This window comes from Thermobia domestica, chromosome 7, assembly GCF_964235325.1.
Source record: "Thermobia domestica chromosome 7, izTheDome1.hap1.1, whole genome shotgun sequence".
Taxonomy (NCBI): domain Eukaryota; kingdom Metazoa; phylum Arthropoda; class Insecta; order Zygentoma; family Lepismatidae; genus Thermobia; species Thermobia domestica.
The window spans coordinates 186,990,735-187,017,656 of NC_137460.1; the positions used below are offsets into that span (position 1 = coordinate 186,990,735).

The 26,922-nt window shown below is 35.5% G+C and overlaps 1 protein-coding gene across 1 annotated transcript in view; it reads left to right on the forward strand.

The window, feature by feature from the left end:
• Positions 1-26,686, forward strand: part of LOC145690620 (tRNA-splicing endonuclease subunit Sen15-like) — a 42,636-nt gene extending 15,950 nt beyond the window's left edge. Inside the window, exons 3-4 of the mRNA XM_081765685.1 lie at positions 1,404-1,587; positions 23,752-26,686. Of these exons, the coding sequence (XP_081621811.1) occupies positions 1,404-1,587; positions 23,752-24,133 (566 nt within the window). The 3' untranslated portion in view covers positions 24,134-26,686. The remainder of the gene's footprint in view (positions 1-1,403; positions 1,588-23,751) is intronic.
• The last annotated feature ends 236 nt before the right edge of the window (positions 26,687-26,922 follow it).

Here is a 26,922-nt window from a genome sequence, read left to right on the forward strand (position 1 = left end):
TTGCTTAATATATTAAGACCTACATAAAAAAAGTTTCATGCAACAACGTAAATGAGATTGTAGGTGACATATACAACAGATATCAGTTTCGATCACGAAAAGAGAAACATTGATATGGAAGTTATTTCCATTCATAACCAAGGAACATAAGAGCAGAAGAAAGAGGTACTACGATTTGTATAGGTGAACAAACAATAAGATTGATATGATTTAAAAACAAGAATCTACATCACGTTCATAACATGCTATATGACAGTTCTTTATATTCTGAGAAGCAAAGTATATCAGATGTATTTGTAAATCATTTCCGAACAAATTTTTCAGGTTCCATAGGTGTAAGTCCTCTGTCTTACACAGACTAAAAATGGTAATGTAATTGCAATCCCATACATCACTAGTTCAGGTGTTAAAAAACTATAAATAATCTTAACTTTGTAATGCTATTGATCCAGATGGTGTACCAAATTATGTAAGAAAGACATGCTCAGATTGTCTTGTACCTATGTTAGTTTATATATTCAACTTACGAGGTATATTAGGAAAGTAATGAGACTGGCAACACTGTTCACAAACCGACAGTGCTGCTGCCTCCATCTTCATACGGCAGCTAAGTTAATCCTTGCAGTTGATTCAGTACAAGTTCAAACTTGCTCCTGCTGCTACATGATTGTTAAGAGCGTTTTAAGTAAAGTTGTGTTTGTGAGGTGCGTTACGAAAATAGACCGGTTGAAGTTTGGGCAATATTGAGCCGTCGAAGTTTATATAAAGCTTGGCGAATCCGCTACATGACTTATGAAAAGTTACAAAGGGCTTATCGAGAACATTCCCTATTCAGGGCACAAGTCCTTTCCAGAAGGCCGAGAATAAGTGGAAGATAAACATCATGCGGGAAGCCTCAAATGCGGTAAACAATGTAGAAAGAATGAAATCTCCTGTAAAAGCAGGTCGTCGTTCGATTGTAAAAAATAATTAGTTGTGAATTACATGTGACTGAGTTTGGTGTTAGGTTGTCATACGCTTTCACTTGTTTCTATCTGCCATTATTTCCGTCTGTAAATAGTCTATGTAAACAGACTATTTAGTATATTGTCATGTACTAGTTATTGTAGGTCTGTTGTTCATAGGTTGAAAAAGAGCTCTATGGATAACCTCGAAACGTGCAGAACCACTAAAAAATATTTTTCGAAGACGAATATTGGGTTTTTCTTTCCTAGTTATAATGTCTATTCTCTCACGCCCATTCAATACTAATAAATTGTAGTTGATGTTTTAGGATATTTGTTAATGAATTTAAAACCGTATTATGCGGTCTTATGTGTAATTTATGAATTGTAAGTAATAAATCTGAAATCTAGTACTGGCATGTTGTTGATATGACTGAAAGGTTTTTCCTTTTCTCCCAGTACTAGGCATGTGGAATGTTCAGTATTTTTATAAAAGCGATTTACAGCTTCTATATTTGACTGCCCAAAGGTCAAAATCATCAGCACCAGAAATATTTGTTCCAGTTGGCGTTAGCTCAAGGATCACTCCAGATTGGATAAAACAAGTTCAAGATGCTGTTTGTACAAAAGATGAAATTAAAGTGTAAGTATTTTTTAATGATGATCTCTCCGTTAACTAACGAGATACTTCAAATTTCACGCAATTCTTCTATGGTTTTTCAGAATTCATAAATCTAAAGTTTTTTTTATTATTATTATATTAATTGTATATCCAGTGGTATAAGGATGCAGTCAGCTCGTACAATTGTCATAAAAAAAACTATGTAAAGTCGTTGTAGAAATAGGTATATACATTATGTGCTGCTGTTACAATCACATACAGCAAGGAAGTATATTGTTTTCAAAAATGAGTGATGTGATTGTTGCATCCAATGAATGTGGTATATAAAGTAAACTAAACTCGTAGCGCACTAGCCCTTGGGACAGAGCCTACCAGCCACTAAACTCCTAGCGCACTAGCCCTAGGGACTCAGGGCCTATCAGCCACTAAACTCCTAGTGCACTTGCAAGGGACCCAGGGCCTACCAGTCACTAAACTAGTGCACTAGCTCTAGGGACGCATGGCCTACCAGCCACAAAGCTCCTAGTGTACTAGCCCCTGACACCCAGGGTCTACCAACGGACTTATGGCCTGTGAGGTACTGTAAGATCATCAGATCGATGCCCGTCACCGTTAATGCTAGCTATGTAGACCAGAGTTTGCTGCTACTTTATTTCAAACAGCTCCATAATTGTCCTCTCGACGCTGAATGGACGCTACAATGCTAACACCATCTGGTGAGTACGAACGGTCACTCACCTTTCCCAGCCCCTTTGCTTTTAATACCAGAATTTGCTACTTCTTTCTTTGAAATAACTCCCCAGTTGTCCTCACGACGCTGGGTGGACGTCGCAATACCAACATCATCTGATGAGTACGAACTTTTCTTTTACCAGACCTGGCACTACTGGATTTCGCTGAGAAGCCACGGTGGCTCAGTGGTAAAGCGTTCACTTCTAGTGCATGCGGTCTTTGTTTCGCGCCAAGTGAATTTTGTGGTGGACAAACACTGTGTGTGTGGGTTTTCTCGGATTCTCTCGTTTCCTCTCATTTTCTTTATTCCACCATTTCCTTTATTTCTCATCATCACCGCCTCCTTTAGCCTATACGGCATAAACGTAGGACGTAAAACTTAAAGATTTCATTTCATATTTTGACTTTGCCGATCACATAAAGAGCAGTGTTTCAGTACGATTAGGCCATCAGTGAAATTTACACAATAATTCTGTTTAAATTATTTTTGCTGTTATTCGAATATTTAAATATTCGTTTCCAATATCCGAACAATGAATTATTCGAATTTTAACAGCACTAATACATAGTGTCCCTTCCAGCGCTATTTCGAAAGCGTTCGAGGCGTACTGCAGAATTCTTTGCATGAAATTAAAATAGTTGTTTAATAATTGTAATGCCGAAGTTTTTCTGCCTGCTTTATCTCATATCAAGGAGTTCTTGTGTTGGTATGAAATATCTAATAACCATAAAATCCTTTCGAAATATAAACAATTCATCGAGTTATTTGCGCCCGTCGTAATTCTGCCATTGATTATGATTTTTTTCTCAACAGAAGACAGCGTCTTCGTAGATTATGAGAAGAAACTGTTCCAAATTGTAATGACTCGAACTGAAAATACACGAATAACAGATTCATGGATAACTAGAATATGCTTACTTTTCTAAAGTGTAACTCAAAAATCTGTTGTGAGGACTTGGTTTCCATTAGTAGAAGGAAAATATTTGAATAGAAACTAAAGTTAGATATATACATTGTTTTTTTTTTTAAGTTGGATCGACGTGAAAAATCTCACTTGAAAACCCACCTGGGTTTTTGAGCTTTTTATTAGTATGTTATTGATACAAAGGGCTCCCAGCTGTCCTATTTTCCTATTTTTTCCTATATTTTAGGAATCTATGTTTATTTGTTCTATATGTGTCCTATATTTCCTATATTTTTCACTGATTGAATTATTAAAAGTGCATGCCAACGGCAGTTCTAGTGATGATTTAACTTGCTACATATTAGCAATATCCTTAAATGTGTCTTAGCATTATTTTTCTGAGGGATAGTCACTAATCCACACTATTACCTTTTTTTTTTTTATAAAAAATGTTTTCTCCTATCCTCCCACGGCCACTTTTTTTTCCCATCTTTGTTTCCTATGTGCCTATTCTTCCCCAGTGAGAAGCCACGGTGGCTCAGTGGTAGAGCGTTCACCTCTGGTGCTTGGGGTCCCGGGTTCGATCCCAGCCCCCGCCAAGTGAACTTTGTGGTGGACAAACACCGTGTGCGTGGGTTTTCTCGGGGTTCTCCCGTTTCCTCCCACTTTCTTCATTCCACCATTTCATTCATCACTCATCATCACCGTCTCCTTTAGCCTACCCGGCATAACCGTGGGACGTAAAACTCAGAGATTTCATTTTATTTCATTTTCCTCCCCAGTTGAAGCTTAGTTGAGGAACCTTGCCATGCTCCAGTTTCTTGTAACGCAAGCTGTGTTAGCATTTTCTTTCAGCAGTGTGTGCAGCAGTATTGGCTAGGCATTGAGATGAGTTGGTATTCACGAGCATATTCCAATACCTTCCAATGTTGCTGTACATGATACGCGCCCTGAAAAACCTGGAAATAAGTGTGTCGTGGAAACGCTTTCGAAAAGTTATGGAAAGTAGACAAATGGTGAAAATCCTGGGAATGTCCTGGAAATCATTTATGAACTGAAAAGGTATATATAATTTGCAGAGCTATGATGAATGAAATGCTGTTACGTTATTTATTTCAGAGGGAAATACTTTGATCAAATAATTCAGTGTTTTATTAGATTCAAGTATTTTATTACAGAGAAATAAGTTATCAATCTTCTTTTTCTAAGAAAAATAATGCCAAAATAAAGTTCATTTGTAAATAAAAAAAACTAGAAGGATAGTAGGAAGGTAGAAAAACAGTTAATATTTTTGCATGCATTAATTAAATTTACGTATTCAAAATTATATATGAATAACGGCATGTTAAAAGTGTTAAATGTCATGGTTATCCTATAAATAAGAGTTAACAGTTTCTTTTTCTTCTGAGGTAGTGCGAATATGTTCTGAATTCTAAAGATATTGGAGCTGCATTTTTAAATTTTTTTTACAATTTTGAATAACAAATAGTTGTCCATTGGGGTAAAGGGTGGAGTTTTCTTATAATACATTTTTATTTTTTCTCTGTTCCTCAGGCATAATATTCCATTGTATAAACCAAACTGTCCTATATTTTTTGAATGTCCTGCTGGGAGGTCTGGGTACAACGAAGCTATATGAAGGGTGGCCCAAAAGTAGGTATACCCCTGCATTGATCAAGTAAACATTCTAGTTTATGGGTTTATTTGCTTCGGCTTTTCCGAGCTTAAGATGTAAGGAAAAACACACTAAGAACAAATAATAAAGAGACTAAGTCTTCCTGATATATATATATATATATATATTAGGGATGGCCAATTCCGGAATTTTTACTTTCCGGAATCCGGAAAGTAAAATCGGAAAATTCCGGAATTCGGAAAAATTCCGGATTTCGGAAAAAATCCGGAATTCGGAAAAATTCCGGAATTTAGAAAAAATCCGGATTTCGGAAAAATTCCGGATTTCGGAAAAATTCCGGAATTTAGAAAAAATCCGGATTTCGGAAAAATTCCGGAATTTGGAAAAATTCCGGATTTCGGAAAAAATCCGGAATTCGGAAAAAATCCGGAATTTAGAAAAAATCCGGAATTCGGAAAAAATCCGGAATTCGGAAAAAATCCGGATTTCGGAAAAATTCCGGAATTCGGAAAAAATCCGGAATTCGGAAAAATTCCGGAATTCGGAAAAATTATTTTTTCTTTTTGTAATCCTAAGAATTTTGTTCAAACGCAAACGAACAAATTTCCTTTTTGTAATCCTAAGAATGTATGATGCAAATTAAGCTGAAACTTACATCCTAAAGTATACACTACTCAATCTTCCCATGGTTAATGAGATGTAGTCCAAAAGTACGATGTACTTCTAATATTTAATTTTTGTTTTACTTTGATATTGTCCAGAGGTAAGACATATATCACACTGAGATAAACAACTTGACATAATGAAGATGTTATCATACGTAGTTTTCCAGAAAATCGTGAGAAACTAATTTTTGTGAAGTTAAAATATGCGTCTCTTGTTGCCAGTGGGATGCAATTGATAACTTTTATGCTGGAATAGTCTTGTTATTATTATTATTATTATTATTATTATTATTATTATTATTATTATTATCAATCGTTTATGTACTGTAAAAGAAAAATGTGAACCGTTAAGTAGTAGATTTTATCTTGTTTTTTGATATCTTCTAACAGTAATAACAAACTGCTTGTAAATACGCAATGATTATCAAGGACAATGGCATATTAATGTAAGGACTACTCTGCAGACTAGCAATAAACAATAACAGATAAACAATAGTTGCAAAAAAAAAAAAAAAAGTAACTAACTTGGGCACGTCAGAATGTTCGCGAGAATATAGGGACGCATTGAGACTAGCAAAGAGCGTGCTATTATCATTACTCATAGGGCCGTACGATGGAGGCATTAATGTTAATAGCGGCCCATACATGTACACACTTGCATGACCAACATTCATGATACATTTGTCTCGTCATGTATGTTGGAAGAATTTTTTGCCCACACACGCACCAACATGCTGTTCAACTTACTAGAAGTTGTTTGAGAAATGTGGAGGACGGAGACCGTGAAGAGTCGAATGGTAAGACAATATGATTGCTACCAACTAGTAGTGACCATCGAGGTCTCTTAATTCTACATGCCAGTACACAGGAATAAGTGTGAAAATAAAACTAGTTGCAATAATATTTTATCTTAATTACCTGTGGAGATGACTCATCAGGCTCTTCATCACTGCTGTATTCATCTAGGTTGCTTTTGCTTACACGTGTTTCTTCCTAATCCGATAAAAATTAAAGTTAATCGTAATATCACAGGGGTGTAGCCATGGGGAGGAGGGCGTCGGGGCCAGTCCCCACAAATGATTTCCTGGACCCCCTAAACGACCAGTTTTTAAAACATCATCGTAAAATTATATTGCTCCAGTCATTTAAATATAACAAAGTTTACACATAATTAATAATTTACGTTAAATTATTTACCGATTGAAAAATAATATGGTGTATCTTCTGTGTAAGGAATGACCAAATGCACAGGTTGCTACCACATCTACTACAATCGATTGATCTAGTGCTCCTGTGCGGATCACTTCCAAATTGGTTGAGTTGATTTTGAGTTTGACGTCCCGTTCAGCAGCGATGCTATATGAAACGTGGACCTACTGATTAACGTGGAATCCGAACCACATTAGTTCCCACTGGGAATCGAACCCGGGTCTCCCACGCCAACATGTCCAAATTGGATGGAAATGGTTTAGATAATGGAACTAAATTATTCCACACAAATTATAATATTTTGTGTAATTTTTCTTTAGATTTGTGTCAATATAAACTCATAACAAACAAATGGACTTCGAAATATATATATATATATATATATATATATATATATATATATATATATATATATATATATATATATATATATACTTATTTGTAACAGCAGATTACACGATTTACTGTGATTTTATATAAGAGGCTGATCCAGAGGGGCGATAACCCCCAGAAGATGAAGATTTCTTATTTTATATATAAATAAAACCCATCCCAGAGTTTGAAGCTCTTAAAGGTAGCTCTAAGTAGCAGTATTATAACCCACCGACCCTCAGAAGTCCGTCCTGGATCCGCCCCTGTTTTATATTTGACAGTTTGAAGACAAACGTTTCAACAAGGTATTATAAATACTGCTACAAAACTATCGCCGTAACCTGAGTGTTTTAAAAAAACACATTTTTTTATCAGTTGGAAAATATGGTGAAAAACAACGTTTTAATTGTTTTTCTGTTTGAATTTTAGTCGCTTTTTTTTTCCACTTGGTGTAAAACAGGAAGTGATATATAGCTGTTAATAAAATAATTATAATGTTTTTTAGTCACGAATAATAAATAAATATTTTTGTCAGGAAATTTTAAAGAAATTAAATGAAATTAAAAAATAATCAGTCTTATGTAGATAGGTTCTGTGTACAAGGACTTGGATTGAAATAGTTTTACACAAAGGTATAACGTTTGCTTCGGGGCAGTAGTTCTTTGTTAAGTATAATAAAAACTACCTGGTACATAATATTTTTGAAGAAAAAAAAAACAAAAAAACAGTGTGTTTAGATTTTCGGACGGAAACAAAAAAAAATCCGTTTTTTCAGCCCTCAAAATCTCCAGCTGTAACACATTTTTTGGGGTTTTGTACATTCTAGCTGTCTCTCCTCAAAAACGACCCCCCTAGATAAGCCTGCTGGCTACACCCCTGTAGTACCATAACTTTGGCATGTAAATTTCATGAGCGTCAGAACCACTTAATTTCCTTTTTCTCACTTTGATGTGCTCTCTTCTGTAGTTGGAGCGCAACGTATTTATCCTCCTTTTAACAACTATCAAGTGTGGAGTGAAGTTGAAATTCTCTCAGCTTTTCTAGATTTTCAAATGTAGAATTCTTTACGTCATTCCCCACACAGTAGTTTTTTAAAATTTTTATTTTACCTTCCAAAAACATGGTACTTCTTTGTATACCTGAATAAATGCATGTACAGAATCCCTTGTCATGTAACGCATCTCTCTCTCTCTCTCTGTTTTGATGCTCCAGGAATAACGATCACCCATCTTGAACGACCTTGGCATGCGACGGAGGAGAGAGTCGCGTGATTTCTTCCGCTGTCGTGATTGGCGGACCTAAATATAAAACAGCCACCTTGCATGAACGAGCCCATACACGGTAAACATGCATGCAGAACGGCAAAAACATCAAACATGTTCTCAGAAGAATTTGAAAACTTTCAACATGAATGAACGAGGCCATACACGATCAACTTGCCTGTGGTTTTATCATTTTTCATACAAGTCGGGCTGTTTCTTCAGGCATGTGTTTACGTGTATGGGCTGCTAATGGCTCTAATGAGCACTTACTTGCTCTAACGGTTAACCTCATTTTTGAGATGATTCTTAGAAGGGGCGTGTTGGCATGCAGTTAGAAGACCTATATCCATTATTTAAAAAGCACACGTTATCTGTGGAGTACTAACGATTTGCGTCACTATCGAACACTAACGTAGCACTAGCGACGTTTAAAGTCGAAATTGGAGTCTGACATAAGTGGCTTGTCAACTTCACGGACATTATATTTTCCTTGACGAGAGAATTTTGCGCCCAGGAAATTTGCGCCCTACCACAAAAATAGGAAAAAATGCGCTCGCAATATATTTGCACTGGGATGTTTGCGCCCTACCCCAAAAAGAGGGGAAAATGCGCCGGCTATATATTTGCACTGGGATGTTAGCGCCCTACAATTCAACTTATTTTTGTATTGTGTAAAGTAACTTCCACTCACACTTGAACTAGGCTTGCCTATCATCGTCTCAGTGAGTTACTCCATCCGTTATAATATTCCGAACAAATGAAAAAAATACAATTTTAGTTCACTAAAGGGCAATCCATACAAATACAATTTTTCATTATACTACAAAATTTACAAAAAAGTATAAATGACTGATATATAATTATTAATATAATCAAAGAGTATAATTTAATCTACAAAAGGTTGTTTGGCTCTACCCAGATATCTCTGTTCACAATCCTTGCGAGTTGTTTGGCTTTTCAGGACACAAAATATAGAAAAGAAAATGTAAAGTGAATGTAAAATCAGTTCAGTAATATTATCAAGAAAACTATGTACAGTGTGTTTACTTGCTGGAATTCAAACACACAATTGCGTTCAGTTGTTCTTTCAGAAAAAAAATGTTCCGGGGGGCACACTTAGTATTCCGGAGGGGGGTCACTGCTGGTACTATTCTATTTATTATTATATTATAGACGTATTATTTTGATCTCCTCCGAGGGGGCACTCTGAGAGCTCTGGGGAGGCCAGTGTTCCCCCAAAATCATCTCTGGAAGAAGCAGTGATTGCTTTGATCCGTTGTGTTCTTTTGGCTTATATTGAAGTTTATTCTCCCCTTATATAGCCACAATGAAAATAAATCACAAATGGCATGGTTGTGGGGGAGGATTGTTTATGCTGTAATGTCAGCCCCTCCGAGCAAATGCGTAAGCTCCAATAGGTTCTTTTATTTCGCAGGGCTCAACTTCCCGGTGGAGGTACATCGCAGGCGCAATTTTCCCTGTTCTTGAGGTAGGGCGCAAATTTCCCAGACGCAAAATTCTCGACACCGTTCGAATGACCTCGGAAAACTATATCTTTTTCAATACTTTTTTATATTCTTTTACTCGAGATTTCTTCATAGCTTCTAATTAAAATACTTACTAATATATCCTCATTTTATTGTCCTAACCAATCAATATGGGTATGTTGTCAGTAAAATATTTAGATTGATCGAGCCTCTGGTGTGTAACCACAGTATTTCATATCATCCCCCCATTTAGAAATCTTGGCTAAACGAACCAATATATGTTGCCAATAAAATAGTTTAGAATGATTGAGCCCCTGGTAAATAACCACAGTATTTCGTGACAGACCCCCCCCCCCCTTCCTATTACCATATTCTAGCTACATGCCTGACTCAGCTAATTCTCTACATTCTTTACCAAGCACACATTTTCTAAAGCGGAAAATGCTCTCTAAATACCTAAGCTCATTATTTTCAGCAGATGCACAAATTGGGTAACATTCTATCTACATGAATGTTATATATATGTCGATTACTGGAAACCGCTTCTCGCTATCTATTACCATATTTACTATATAATGATTAACGTTAAAACCGGAAATGGTTGATTTGTACCGCTTCCGGTTTGAATATTACATTCATCAGGGAACTCGATTCTTAACTATTGACTCTGTACATCATGGCCAAAATTGATTGGTAATCCATCAGATAGTTCTTGAGACTGTTTGCTTCACTGACGGACAGAATGAATATATGGCTATAGAGTTTTGATAAACTAAATTCGTTAATGAGTGATGATGGAACAAATATAAGAAAGGTAGGCCTTCCACCGGGAAAATTTTCGAACACAAAATTAGCCATCGAAAACCCACATGTCCTGGGTTAGAATACCATAGATGAAAACTCTACCACTGAGTCATCAATCACCCGCTTATTAGTTTTATTAATTATTATATTAATATAAATTAATGAATGCCTGCTTATGTTAATTATTGAACAATTACATTGTACACTTCGTAAAGTCAAAAATTATAAATTTGTATTTACTGTACATACAGTGAGCGCAGAAAGTGTTCGTACACCTATGCTATTGAAACGAGAATGCCTGCGAAAAAGACACAGAAAATTTAAGAAGTGTAATAACACACACAATGTGAATAATGAAAACTAAGCTTTATGAATGTATCAATAAAGAACCACAAAGACAAGTTTAATGGTCAGAAAGTAAATAAATTCCGTAGAAAGTGTATAGAGTAAACGCAAAAAGTGATCGTACACCTGACGTACGAATACGAAACAAAGATACCACAACTGGGGTTCACTAGTATTCACCTGAGTATACACCTCTGTATAGCATGACGAGTAACAGAATGAGTTTAGTTGTGAATAGAAGTGAAAAAACTGCACGTTGGGCTGTCAAAGTGGGAAGCAACCGAACAGAAACAAATGAGGAGACAAGAAAAGTAATTATTAAATTGCATAAGAAGGGTAAGTCTTTGAGAAAGATAGCAAACCTTGCAGACAGGCCTCGTACAACAGTACAAACAATAATTGCGATGTATAATGTTTCTATCACTGTGCGAAAAAAAAAAAAAAAAAAAAAACTGGAAGACCAAGACTGTTGAGCGAACAAGATAAACGTTACATTATTAGGGAAAGAAAAAAGGTTCCAAAAAATAGTGCTGTGCAATTGGCAACGGATCTGGAAACACGCGGTGTTAAAGTATCAGCCAGTACAGTGCGGAATATTTCCAAGGTATCATGGTTGGATAGCCAGGAAAATGTTCTGGGTGAACAAGACAAATCGTATAAAGAGACTAAAGTTTGAAAAAGAGTATAAAGATAAGGGATCAGGCTTCTTTCTGGAATAGGGTCACATTTTCGGACGAAAGTAAATTTAACTTTATCGAGTCCAATGGGAGGCGTATTGTATGGCGCAAGGTGAATACAGAGATGAATCCTCAAAATCTCGTCCCTAAAGTAAGACACGGAGGAGGGTCCGTGCTCGTCTGGGGTTGTATGAGTGCCTCAGGGGTGGGTCGTCTCCACCTTATCGATGGAGTGATGATCCACAAAGTGTATATTAACATATTAAAGGAAAATCTCCATACTAGTGCGCAGAAGATGGTTCTTGAAAACAATTTATTGTTCAGCAAGACAACGACTCCAAACATACAGCGGAAAATACTCGATTGTGGCTACTCTATAATACCTTGAAACAGCTTCGCACACCTCCCCAATCCCCAGACATGAACCCCATAGAACATCTATGGTCTGTTCTGGAGACAACAATCAGAAGGCACAGCTTCTCTACTCAGGGTCGGCGCTAGCAATTTTGCCTCCTTGGGCGGTGCTTTCACATGCCGCCCCTTTAATCCGCAAACCTTATTTTGACAGATAACGTTCAAGTGTCATTTAAAAACATGTATAAAATGGAAAAGTAAACAAAAAAAAAACTACCTTTCTGGAATGTTCACGTAATATTTAAACGACTCTATACTGACACAATATTCAGTATGCTCGATTTCGCTGTATATCTGTAATATAGAGCAGCGCATACAGAAAATAAAATTTTAAAAATATACTTTAATCATGACGAAGAATTTTAATTTTTAGGCTTATTTTATATCAAAAGGCGTTTTCAACAGAGTATGGAGCAAGAAGATAATACAGTAAATCAGATATTATGGTAAATGTAAGTGATTAGCTTAAGCCTTATAATGTACTAAAACACAATAGACATACATAAATTTAACATATCTTAATTGAAAGAAACTTTTCTTGCTTTGATATGAGCAAATTCCTTTATCACATCACGTAGTCCAATGTTTTAGCCAATTTGTGTTCTATTGATATCGTCGCTAGACCACTCAAGCGTGTTTCAGACATAGAAGAGTGTAGATAGTTTCTAATAAACTTAAGTTTCCAAAAACTTCTTTCTCCACTTGCCACTGTTACAGGCAAGATTAACAAAATTCTACGTGCAATACTAACATTGGGAGCAAAGTCATGTTCCTTAATTATTATTATTATTATTATTATTATTATTATTATTATTATTATTATTATTATTATTATTATTATTATTATTATTATTATTATTATTATTATTATTATTATTATTATTTTGTGAACTTTCACAGGCTTAATTATAGTGGATAACACTTTCAGTTTGTCTTTCAAATCACTGGGGTTAATATCTTTCAATTCTTCGTGTGTTAAAATGGTGGTAAGTTTAGTACACTTTTCAGACAAAAAGTTCAGGTGGTAGGCTATATCTTTACGATTACTTATATCGCAAAGAAAATTGAAATATTCGCTGTGATATTTAAGTTGCTCAAATCTTTCTCTTAAAAGCTAACACAATCACTTCTAGAACTTTGTAATAAAAATCGATCTTGTATCTTGTTTGTGGATGTTTTCAGTAGCTTCATCCTCTGCCTCGTACTGAAACTGTCTCTTCTTTCGACTTCGAGCTTGCACTGTATTACGTATCAGTGGATCACCCGTATCTAATGCTGATGCCAAGTCCATCGTATCAACTAAGTAAGATTTAAACTTTGCATAATTTCTGCTCCTCTCAAAGTACCCAGATATATTTTCAAGAAATCCTACTGCATCCAACACATGAGAATCAATGCTTTAAAGTCATATCAGACAACGAGTGAGTAAAGGAAAGAAAAGTAACTCAGCTGGTTTGCTATACACAGAGCATCGTGGACGACCATTCTATCGGTTCTATTGTCATTACTTATTTGAAGTAAGGCATCATAAACTTCCTATATTTGATAACTGAGTCAGAGCATCAATTCGGCTCTCCCACCTTGTGGTGGATTATGATTTTAAAGTGAGACTACTAATATGTTCCTTTAGTATGGCCCAACGTTGAACTGACGCAGAAAAAAAAAGTCATAAACTTTTTTTTAGCTATACAAAAAATGAAACATTTCTCAAGAAATAATACGCTGTACGATTTACTATATTCGGAATGAACAATTTGTAAATTGGTCAAAAACTCGCTATTAGAACCTAAATGTCTCTAGATGCTACCAGGGGCGAATCCAGGGGGGGGGGGGCGATCGGGCGATCTCCCCCCCCCCAGAAGAGGAAACTTTTTTATTTTATATATAAATAAAATATATAGTTTATTTTTTGACGCTCTTAAAAGTAGCTCTAAGTAGCAGTATTACAACCCACCGCCCCCCAGAAGTCCGTCCTGGATCCGCCCCTGAATGCTACAGGCTAGAACGGCCTGTCTCAAGTGGGAGTGTACCTTTTGCATACTTGGAGCGGAGCGTTAGAACATTATTGAATAGAAAAAAATATAAAAAGACACCGTGATAATCTTATGCACTCTAGCTCAAAATCCTATCTACACTGCTGCAAGGGAAATATTGAACGAGATACCTGTGGCTAGTAGTTTGATAATTGAAAACGAGGAGGAATGCTCTGAATTTCCTGAGAGAGTATTTCTTGAATGTGAGTGAAGTAAGTTCAATTACATTCTCAGGTTAACACAATCTTATTTTTCCATGTGAGCCTATTACGAAGCATTATATTTTGATAGTATTATTTTCTTTTTCAAATTTTGCCGCCCATTAGACTTGCCGCTCTGGGCGGTGGCACGGCTCGACCCTCTCTCGCGCCGGCCCTGTCTCTACTAAAGAAGGCCTAAGAAAAGCTATTCAAGAAGAATGGGACATAATCAGTCCCGAAGCTACAGAACTACGAACTACTACAGGTGAAATCAATGCCACGAAGACTACAATCATTAACGCACAGGGTAATCCCACAAAATATTAAATAACGTAATATACTTTATAAGCACTAATTCAAGCATAAGTGTACGGTGACATTTTGCGTTTACAAAAAAGGAATTCTCTCTTTTCTTCTGAACAAAACAGTGATTGTGTTTGTTTGGCCTTTCTCTTGTATATAGAAATAAAATGTATGAATGTGTAGTCTTAATTCTGGTTATATATATATTTTCCACCTCCCGTTCTCATGCTAGCTGTTTTCAATATAAAGTATGCACGGTGTACGAACACTTTCTGCGCTCACTGTAGGTATGTTGACAATAAGCGAATGTTATTAGAATATTTGTTGAGATTTCTTTTCCTCCACTGCCTTTCGCCTGGTTACAAAGTAGTTTGCAGTGCTTTGGAGTAGCTGTAGGTGGGAACGCGATAATGTTTGAGACATACCGGCGACTTTTTTGTGTGTGAAAATAAGACCCTTATAAAACAGTAAATAACTGCAGTAGCAATTGTCTACGTAAGTGATAAAGACATATCCAACTACAAGAAACTAATACAGTATATATATTCATTATTGTGTTTCTCTTTTAACAGCTACTAGCTAGGGATGGCCAATTCCAGAATTTTTACTTTCCGGAATCCGGAAAGTAAAATCGGAAAAATTCCTGATTTCGGAAAAATTCCGGATTTTTTCCGAATGTCGGAATTTTTCCGAAATCCGGATTTTTTCCGAATTCCGGATTTTTTCTGAATTCCGGAATTTTTCCGAAATCCGGAATTTTTCCGAAATCCGGAATTTTTCCGAATGTCGGATTTTTTCCGAATTCCGGATTTTTTCCGAATTCCGGAATTTTTCTGGATTCCGGAATTTTTCCGAATTCCGGATTTTTTCCGAAATCCGGAATTTTTCCGAAATCCGGAATTTTTCTGGATTCCGGATTTTTTCCGAAATCCGGAATTTTTCCGAAATCCGGAATTTTTCCGAAATCCGGATTTTTTCCGAAATCCGGAATTTTTCCGAATTCCGGAAAGTAAATTTTCCGATTCCGGAAAACAAAATTTCCGGAATCCGGATTCCGGAAAATTTTGGCCATCCCTAATATATATATATACGAGATATTATAGAGCGAATTAGTCACTTTCACATATCATTAAGATACACAATACTACGTACAGCATTTAATAAATAGTAAGACTATTCTAAAACCATCGTGAACTTCTGAATATATTGAATGGGCGAAAAATGGTCTGACCTTAGTTTGAGACAATTAAAAAATAAAATAATGTATGTATTGCGTTTATATGTAAAATAACATACACAACTTTACATTAACCTTCCCTTCTGATCTAATGGCTGCGAGTGCATCTTTGGTGCAGGGGTCCCTAGTTTGATTTCTGGTGGATCTGCATTAAAATGTGAACACATTACGACCATTTGAATTCCATATGGATGTTCCATTTTTCCTTGATCTGACGAACGTAACTGCATCTATTGTCATAGGTGAAAGGGAGGGGAAAAATGGTGCCGTAGCGTTTCGTAGATAATTAGCATATGGAAGTTATAACATTTAAATCATAAAGTGCAAATTGCAAATTATATGTAATCTCTCTATATAAAAGAATTCATCATCATTGACTAACTGATTGATTAGTTAACGCCCAAACCAAACTGCTTAAGCTAGAAACTTGAAATTTTGACAATGCATAGAGTTTTTGACATAAGGTATCACTAAGGAATGATTTTTGGACATTCAACAGAAAAAAGGGGGAAAATGAAGGTGGCAGTTATTAATATTAGTAAAATGTTCGTATCTCCAAATAGAAACAAAATTTGGCACATTGACTTCCCATTCAAAATAATTAGGCACATAATTCAGCGTTTTTTAAAAAAGATATTTCCGCTACAAGAGTAGAAAAAGAAGAGTGGAGATTTCAATTGTTAAAATAGACACACCATATCTCGAATTTCCTTATGGTTAAACACATGAAATTTGGTACTTAAACTTTTCATTTAAAATAATTAAAAAAGAAGTTTTTTTTTTTTTTTTTTTTTTTTTTAATTTTCCTCCTAGAAGGGAAGAAACAAATCGGAAAGTTAAAAATAATATGGTTTGCAGTTGTTAAAATAAGGTGGCCACATCTAAAAATTTGTCAAGGTTAGAGACATGAAATTTGGTATTTAAACTCTTCATTTAAAATAATTAAAGAGATGTTTCGGCGTTTTCCAATGTTTCTTTTAGAAGGGAAGAAAAATGTCTAGAGGAAAAAGGATGGAAATTGCAGTTGTTATAAGACGATCATATCTCGAAATCACTTAAGATTAGAGACGTATTAGAAATATGAAACTTGGTACATAAACTCTTTATTTAACGCGCGAAGCACGGAAGCAAAGGCTGAAAAATGAAGTACGAGGCCGTAGGCCGAGCAAACAGCGGAAGATGGGAGCAAAGTCCCCATGTAGCCGAAAGGTAGTGCTTTTATATTGCACAAATAAGGTTTACTATCAGCTATTTGGTTGGTTGGTCATGTGCTTAATATTCCGTTCAGCACCTAGGCTATATAAGACATGCACGTACGGCTTAACCGCAACCACATGAGCTTTCCCTGGAAATCAGATCCAATTCTCCCGTGACGCAGTTGTGTACACTATATAGTCACGAGGGAGGTATGCTATATTTATACGCAAGTAATAAGTAGTTAATTGAATTAAAATACGTATGTTATGATCTGAAAGAATTACCACAATTTAAGAATTACTCCTTAAAAATACGAGGGCGAGTCAAAAATTATCTACACTTTTGTCAACTCTTCTTACATTGCGTACTTTGTCTTCTGTCGTATATTTTATTGTTATACTGTTGTGGTAATACTGTAAAAGTGTGATCTTAATTCCTCCATTTTTCTTCCTTCTGTTGCAGATATATCATCGCCGCTCTATTAGAAGTTTGCACCCAAGAGGAACAACGAGCAGTGATCCGATTCATCTGGTCGGAGGGTGTCAAAGTGTCAGACGTTCATCGCAGACTATTATTGCAATATGGGAGAAGTGCACTATCACGTAAAACTGTGCTTTTGTGGCTCGAGCCGTTAAACGTGGTCGAACAAGTGTAACGCATGAAGAGAAGCAGGACGGCCATCAACCTCCACTACAGATTACAACATTCAGCAAGCTCGAGAGATGGTTCTGGCGAATAGGCGAATGACTATTGATGAGGTAGCATCTGTTTTGAACATCAGTCATGGCTCTGCCCATTAAATCATCCACGACGAGCTTGGTTTTCATAAAGTTTGTGCGGGGCAAAAGTGGCTTCACGACCAACCGAAAACCTTTTATTTGGAAGGAATACGTAAGCTCGTTGACCGTTGAGCCAAGTGCATTGACAAGGAGGGAGATTACGTAGAAAAATGATGTGTATAGTATAACCCTAGCTTCATGTAAATAAACTGTAGAATGAAAAGTGTAGATCATTTTTGACTTGCCCTCGTACATATTTTCTGTAAGATGCCAGTTTTCGTTGGAATCGATGGTGACCAACATAGATAGGTTTCACTATATAATCAAATGAAAACAGCATACTTTAGTGCCCCAAAAGACTGGCGCAACAGTAACAGTAACGCATTGACTGTATATTTGTATATTATGTATCTATATATATATATATATATATATATATATATATATATATATATATATATATATATATATATATTTTCATAAAGCATAAAACTTTCAGTTTCCACCACATTTTATTATAAAACGGAAAATTTTGTTTTTAGTTCCAAGTTCTTTTCAGATGGTGATAAAGGAAACCATGAAGATTCTTTGATCACACTGCACGGTAGCGGTATAATAAAGAAAACCGTGACTCACTGGATTTTTAAAACAATATTTATAACTATCCTATTGAACTAAGTTAACTTTCAGAGCAAATAAATATCAATAACACTGATTTGAAACTAGCCGATTCTTTATTGTCTGCACGTAAAACATATACATGTAAATAATACAACTTCAATTGATATAGTGAATAAGATACATAGATGAATTTACATACTTAAAGATATAAGTGGGTGTCTGTCGTTTCTCGTATATCAAATCATATAATATTTTATTTACTCAGTTGCTATTATGTAGAAAAATATTTGTCTTCAAAAGAAACAGGTAAGGATTAATCCACTAGACCGCATAATTATCAAATACCACCTATTATTCTGAGGATGTAGGCTCTAAAATGGTTTTGTTCCTAACACCAGCATCAATTGACAATTACCCATTGTGAAGGAGGTTAGCCCATATATCTTCCAATTTAGCAAAGCACTGACGGTTCAGTAAAGACATTTATATATCACAACTCTTGTATTTATTAAATATATATCATTTAATTTTTGTAGCTCATAAGCTTATCTTCATATTCATAGTATCACTATTTCTTTTATCATACAAATAAAGCCTTTAATTATATGAAAATCAGTTTCGATTTGCTAAATATGATACCGTATTTAAATTCATAACTTTGAAGTGTTAGTTTCACTAGCTAAACCGTGATTACATTTCGAAGGGTTGTCTTTAATGCAGTACTCATTAAAATTATCGTGAACGGCTTTTCCATAAATTAAGTATTACTTAATTAACGTATTTTGCATATGTTAATTATGCGAGCCTAAACCCAATTTAAGTATCCTCTCGAAGTGCTTCTATCTAGAAAAGTTTAATTACAAAGTACAAGAATTTTCATTTTATGGATATTCTTCAAATCGTAATTTAAATCACCTGATGTTAACGGTGTGGAAGTATAAAAGAGCAAGGGCCTAAGCCCCAGAAAAGATATGTTTAACTCCTCATGTTTCTATTTCTTAACACCGTTGAAAAATATTTCAATACCATATTTAATATTTTAGATAATTAAAAAATTATGTTTAGCTGTTAGCAGATTGTATCTTGAAGCTTTCTTCAAATATAATAATGAATTTCCGAATTATTATTTTTCAATCAACAAAAGGATAACTTATTATCACATTAATATTATTACTGTCACCATTTTGTCTTTTTCCACTTAAAAACAAACTTAATTATATTTAAATTAAATTATTGCTTTCTTTTTCTTCTAAGGTAGAATAAATAAATTAAATTCCAGGTGCAGATCTAGAATAAATACACCTTTCCAAAAATATACAAAACTTCAAACTTCATTAAAATAAACATACAAACGAACATTATTCAAAGTGTTAGCGATGTTAGTGGAGCATAACAATACTTTCTCAGCATAATTTGGAATGTTGAAAGTGTACTGAATTCGGTACATGTATCAAGGTACTCAATATTTTTTTTTAAATATTTCTTTTACAAACCCATATGCTGATTTCCTTACATAGTCAAACGCTGGACATCCCACCCGCAGGACCAATGCCTACATGGACGTGGTACTGGGTTTAATTCCCGGTTTTTTCACATTGAAATTTGAACATATTCGGTGTTTTCGATTCCATCTTGACCCATGGGCCCATGTCTTTCATATAGCCTTGGCGTTAGAAAAGTGACGGTAAACTTCGTAAACAAACAAACAAACGGTGAACGCCAGTGAAACAATGACTTTAACCACTAGTATAGAGAAATGGAAAAATAATAAAAAAATCTTAATGATGACAATGGTGATCTTGATATACAAATTATATTTAAACGTTCTTGCCTCAGTGAAACTTCAGAGAATCCGGAAAAAAATTAAAACCTCAAGAAACCCACACGAGACCAGTTTTCTTTTTTTTAAAAAAAAGAAAGAAAGAAAAAGCTGTTTTTTCAAATCCTGGTTATAGATTGCATAAACATTTTATACGCACCTGATGTGGTATTTGGAATCTAATTTGCTCGTGAACAACTATCAAAGTGTTTCGATCTTTCTGAAGTACTAATGACAACCTCGTTCATCTTGAGGGGCAGATGCATGACGCCTTTCTTAACGGAGAACATCTTGTTGCTATTTTGTCTACTTAGAGAAGGCGTATAACACCACTTGGCGTTACGGTATATTGAAACAGTTGTATGACTGGGGTCTTCGTGGGCATATGGCTCACTTCATTGTTGCTTAGATTTTGTGATGTATCCCATGGCTGTTCTATACACCAATACTTGACTTACGCTTGTCTTTGCATTCAAAACAGCACACCAGTTCCCAGGTATAGCAGCGAGAGTTTTCAGCATTATTAGAGCAGTATCCCGATTTTAATGTGAGGTATTGTTCTGTATGGGTCAGAAACGTGGACATTGATGAAAAACAACTGTAAGTTTCCGAAATGCGGGTGTGGAGAAGAATGAAGGTAATTAGCTGGGTGGATTGGAAAACGAAGAGGATCGTAGAAATGGTGGGGGAAAAACAATTTTAGACATTATTAAGAGTAGGAAGAGAAACAGGTTGAAGCATTGGCTAAGAAAGAACCGAATCATGAAAGACTTGCTAGAGGGTCTGGTTGCAGGAAAGAGAAGGAGGGGTGAAGGAGACTACAATTAATGAACGATATTAAAACAGAAAAGTCATACGTGAAGACGAAGAGGTTAGAGGAAAACCGTGGAGCGTGAAAGCTTCTCAGTTGTGGCAAGCGACCTACCGATACTGGCAGAATATCTATGATGATTATACGAACGGTTCTAAAATTGGAAATTCTCTTGAATGTGCCTTTATCATCGATGAGGGCATCTCAGAATTCAGTTTGCATTCTGTGTTCAGTGTAAACTGCAAAATTAACTGCAATTAAACTTTCTCTCGACCATGCGCTTAGGCTTTCATTACGTCATATGCTGGTTTGCACCGATTCTTATAGCGTACAGAATATCTTCAGGAAGCACACACTTTTTCAGACATTCTTGTGAGATGCCATCAGCTACATCAGCAGGCTTGTGTCGTCATTATCTGCTGGGTGGCGGATCTTGTCGGTATTTGGGGAAACGAATGTGCTGACACAGCTGCCAAGCATACCACCTTGGGCCATGGTTGTATTCGAGCATAGTCTTCCTCGCACCGAGCTGTATAGCTATTTCCATATCTTGATGCGCTGTCATTGCCAAGCAGACTGGGACCTGGCAAATGAAAATAAGTTTCATGTAGTTAAGCTATGCCTTGGAGAATGGCACACATCCGCTCGCTCTCATCGTCGAAATGAAGTACTCCTAACGCGTTTACGTGTTGGACACTCATCTGACGCATAGTTATTTGTTGCGTGGTGTGTATCGTCCGTATTGTGAGGAGAAATGTATTGTCCTAGTAGTATTCGGCACATTCTTGTCGAATGTCGTGAATACTCAGAACTCAGAGTGTGTCACGGACTGTCACTTAGACTTGATTGCCCATTGGGCAATGCTATTGCTATTGTTGAGCGTATCCTTTCTTTTGTGCACACATCTAATATTGCTCACTTCTTTGAGTTTTTTGTTTAGCCTTTTTCTCGTGTATTTATTGTTGCTGCACTTTTATTTTTTATTCTGACCTTTTAGTTTTTCACTGTTTATTGGTATTGTTATATATTTTCTCTGTTGTTATCATTGTTATCATTATTGTATTTATTTTTATTGTTCTATTTTTACTATTTATTGGTATTGTTCTATCTTCATGATTTATTGTTGTTATATACTTACTATTTATTATTATTGTTATATATTTGTTATTCTCATATATTTATTATTTTATCTCTTCTTTTAGTTTTTACTTCACTTTTTCAGCAGTATTTTGGATGTTTTTTTTTGTTAAGTTTTATTTACATCATTCGCGTTGATCATGACAGGGACAAATAGTCTCTACGCTGACTCGCCGTTTAACCTCAATCAATCAGTTTAAAAATATTTGTCGTGTATAGTCTTAAATGTGCACTGGACATATACGTAATTATCTTTCAGATAGTTTTTATTGGAAGTCAATATCTTAAAAAATAACGGAACTACATCGTTTACAGCAAGCCTTTGTAAAGTGTAAAATAGGCTTATGCGCCTATACAAAATGGCCACTCAAAAGACTGAGTATCTAAGAAATGAATGAATGCTTGTTTTCAACTCTCTAGATATAGTACAATTTTGTGTACAAAAATTAAAAAAATAATAAATTTTGTCAGTAACCATTATTAGTTTATTTGATGTGGATTTCGCTATATACATTGAAAGCCATCAAAAGAAGAAATATAAGAAGGATTAAATAATATGCATAGAATAAAATTCGTGATCAATTATTATCCGTTTTAGTGAATGTAAATTTCTGCTCACTACTGCGCTAAATTTAATATTTATACTGAAAACAATTTCGATATTCTTCTAATAACATTATCGATTCACATAAATCACGGTGTGAACTTTTGCAGCAATGAAACTCTTTGCACTGAGAATTCGGATCACAGGTCATACTGGTACAATTGTTTTTTTATCAGTATAATCATTGCTCACATCACACAGAGGCACTCATCAAGGGAATATTGATTATGTGACTGACAAGTAACCAGTAAAACAATTAAAGCTAATGTACATGCGTGATGTGTTTCATTGTTGCTAAGCCACGTTTTAGTAGGATCATTCCTTTCTTTTCTTCATGTCATAGCCCCTTCTTAATAAATATAGAAAAAAGATCACCAAGGCTATATGGGACATGTAGCTAAGCGTAACGGGGCCCTGGACCCCATTAGCTGCTAATGAGAAATAAACTCAGGTCTCCTGCGCAAAAGACGCATACGCTAACCATGTAACCACGAGGCAGATGGTTTAATTTATTAGAGCGTTTGTTTAAGTACCAACACATTTTAGTACTAGAGAGTATAACCAAGATTATCGAAGCTAATTGCGGAAAATTCACAAAACTTCTTGAATCGCGGTTATCTTTAGCAGCAATGAAACACTATGCATCTGTTTAGAGAAAAGAAGAATGAATCTAGTTGCCTAGGTACCAAAATACTTAGTGTTTGTCTGGAAATCCGTTCTCAGAAAATAAAGAGAATTTTGTAATGCTTAAAAGTTCAGCTTTTACTTATCTTTATTTGTTCATTGTTTTAAAAGAAAATACTTTGAACTGTAACAAAAATCTACTTACGCGTACTGACATTCGTGAGGGTGAAAAGAATTTCTTTAGTAGAAAGATTATCTAACAGGAATATTAATGACCTTTTGTTTATTATACATTTTCTTCTTTCTTTTTAGTGTCACTCTTGCTGTTAAAGAAACAGATTCTACTATTGTTTATTACCGACTGTCTCAAGGTCTCATGCCTCCAGATTCTCCAGAAAGTGCTAAAAGAAAGAAGCTAAAAGATGAACGGCTACAGTATATTAAAACCGAAATACAGAAACGAAGACGTGAATTGTACCATCAGGCAGAGGTGATAAAAAGTGATTCAGGTTCAGATTCGAGTGAAAGTGACATGAGTGAGGAAGAGGAAGAAGAAGGGGAAGAAGGTGATGAATCGACAGAGAACAGCTCAAAACAGAGAGCTGATGCACAGCGATGCGATACAGATACTGAATCCCAGAAGTCGGTCGTTAATTTAGTTTCATCGGAGGAGGATGTAGAATTGGTGGTATAGTCTTTCGTGTGTAATGTACATATTTTGAAAGTTGCATACATAAATTCGTTAATTCATCTGTGTGTGTGTGTGTGTGTGTCGAAATCATGTGACGATTGTTGTGTAAACTCCCTTCCCCCTACAATCTGGGAATTGTTTTAATAGGCTGAATTAATTTGCAATAAATAGTGTTGAGCTATAAGATACGATTGTTATGTCGTTCTAGTGTTTTTCAAAATATGATGAAGGCTAGAACTGGCTTTGGTAGAATTCTGGCCGTACAGATTCATTCATGTTGTTTGTATAATATTTTGTAGTAGTTATTGCCTCGTGATGAACTTCCGCTTTATATTCTGTTCGGCAAGTTACCTGAGATACAGTATTTCATATTACAACACAAACACATCTTGAGAAGGATAACTTTACAAAGCAATATTGTTTTAACAAATTTCCGCCACCATTCCAAAGGACTCCTAACTGAAACGCGGGTTTCGAATAATTTTGAAAGTTTTATATTTTAAGCCTTCTTCTTGTATTACTTACTCGTTATGTGGCCCAAGTTATGTGTATTTTTACTATGTTGATAATGTATTTGTGAAAAATGAAATACATGGTACCTTTGCGTGACGTTACAGGTCGTTTCTAAAATTTCAAGAGCTATTTCAAAGCCTTCTCTTGTAACATTAAATTAATATTGTATAATATCTTGTAAAAATATATAATAATGAAATAAAAATAAAAAGCAGTAATTTTGTTGTATACAGAGTGATTTAAAAACATGTATACACTGTTTTATTCTGAATAACTCATAAATAGATTGACTGAAACGTTCCATTTTTGGTAGTATTATAATTTAATATTCAGTTATTAGTTATTACACTGCAGCGCGTGATGAACTATATTAGCTCACATGTTCAAAGAGTTGGCCATTAGCATCAATACTTGGCGATGCCACCGAACTGCCGCACGAACTATCGGCTGCAACGTGCCAAATTCGATTTTTGCACAGAAACGTTCGATGGCTGCTCATAGGTCACGCAATATACGAGGCTCTCGTTCATAAATAACACTCTTGACAGTTCGCCATAAGCAAGTCTAAAGGAGTGAGCTCTGGAGCAAATCCTTTCTGACCCATCCATCGATCTGGTAAATTTTCTTTGAAAAACTTCCTGACTAGATGATTGCGCGACCGTCTCACAGACTTCTATGGGGAGCGAATGAATCCCTACTTACACAGTAGGGAAACCCTTCTAACATAATACGGAAGTTAACAGGACTTGTTGCTGTGACAGGTCATCCAGAACGGTTTTTGCGCACATCTGGAACATAACAGTCGACTTCATATTTATCACGAATTCGGGCAATTGTTAAATGTGTCGGTGATTTTATTCCAAATTCATTCCGCGATTGTCGCACTTCAGTGATGGTTTCGTATTTCATGTGCCAATGATTTTATGACCAATTTCCTTTCCTCAAATGTCAGCCATGTTGCTTTACTCACACCACCTACACAAAAAAAGAAAAAAATAATGAAATCGTTATCGGGATGAAATGTAATAACCCGGGAAAAGGAATAATATTAAACGATAACTTCGCCAATCTATTTGAAAGTTATTCACAATTAAATAGTGTATACGTATTTAAAATCATTCATTACTCATGCTTATTATTTAGAGCGGTGGAATGTCATAATGAGCAGTAAAAATACTGTTGGCTGGCACATTACTTTGGAGAAAAATGTGTAGCTGGAGTTAAGAAAGTATTCATATACCTGTATCCTAATATATATATATATATATATATATATATATATATATTCTTCGAAAGTAAAGTGTTAGCGTACTGGACTCAGAAAGAGCATGATGAGATTCCAACTGGGATAAAGTTGACTGAAAAACAGTGTTCTTTAAGATAATATCTGAAGGTGTTGGAAAGAACTTTTTAAGTCCCCGAATAGAGTGTTAAGAGGGTTCCCAATGTTTCAAGTGTATAAATTTCATTACGCTATTTGTATGCAGCAATATATTTACGTGTACCATTTACGTTGGGTTTAAAAAAAAATAAATACCGAATTAAAGAAAATACCTAAATTTTAATACAAGAAGTACGAAAGCGAATTTGTAAACAATTAGGCCACTCTATCCTTCAAATATATTATTAAACCTGATAAACCTTGTTAAACTTGTATGATCTTGTAATGATAAAGCCTTCAAGTGTGGTTGCCAAAACCTGAACGATTCGGACGATGATGAAGATCCGAATTCGTGTCCTTGAGCGAGTCCTTGTTCAACAGGATCGCCATTATTCGGAGATGGTGAACCAGAATAAGCAGAAGTTCCGTTTAATCGATTCAAACTTTTCTAAACGCTTTTAGAAATTTGCTTTGTGAATTCTTGCACAATTTATTGTGGGATGCAATGTAAAATTTCTCTGCTTGATTACAAGCATCTGGTGATACAAGAATTGCTTCGAAAGGACTGAGCATCGCACGCAAGAAAGAAATACTGCTGACCCAACAGAATAAGTCATCTGCAGCACCAAGCAAATCGAGGAAAAGAGAGAAAGAAAGAAAAAGATTTTCTGTCCCAAATAAATGAAATTACAGAATGTTGGATCTCACTGGCAAATTTTTGTAAAGTCAAGAGGAAGATGTGAGATCAGTGTATTTTGTAAGATACCGTCACGACCAAATTCTCAATGCACAATGTTTGGCGTTTTTCTCTGCGAACTGTATTACGTTTGCAATATAAAGATTGACTTCTGTTTGCTATTTTGCATTAAAATTGGCTTCGAACTCAATCTCTTTGACG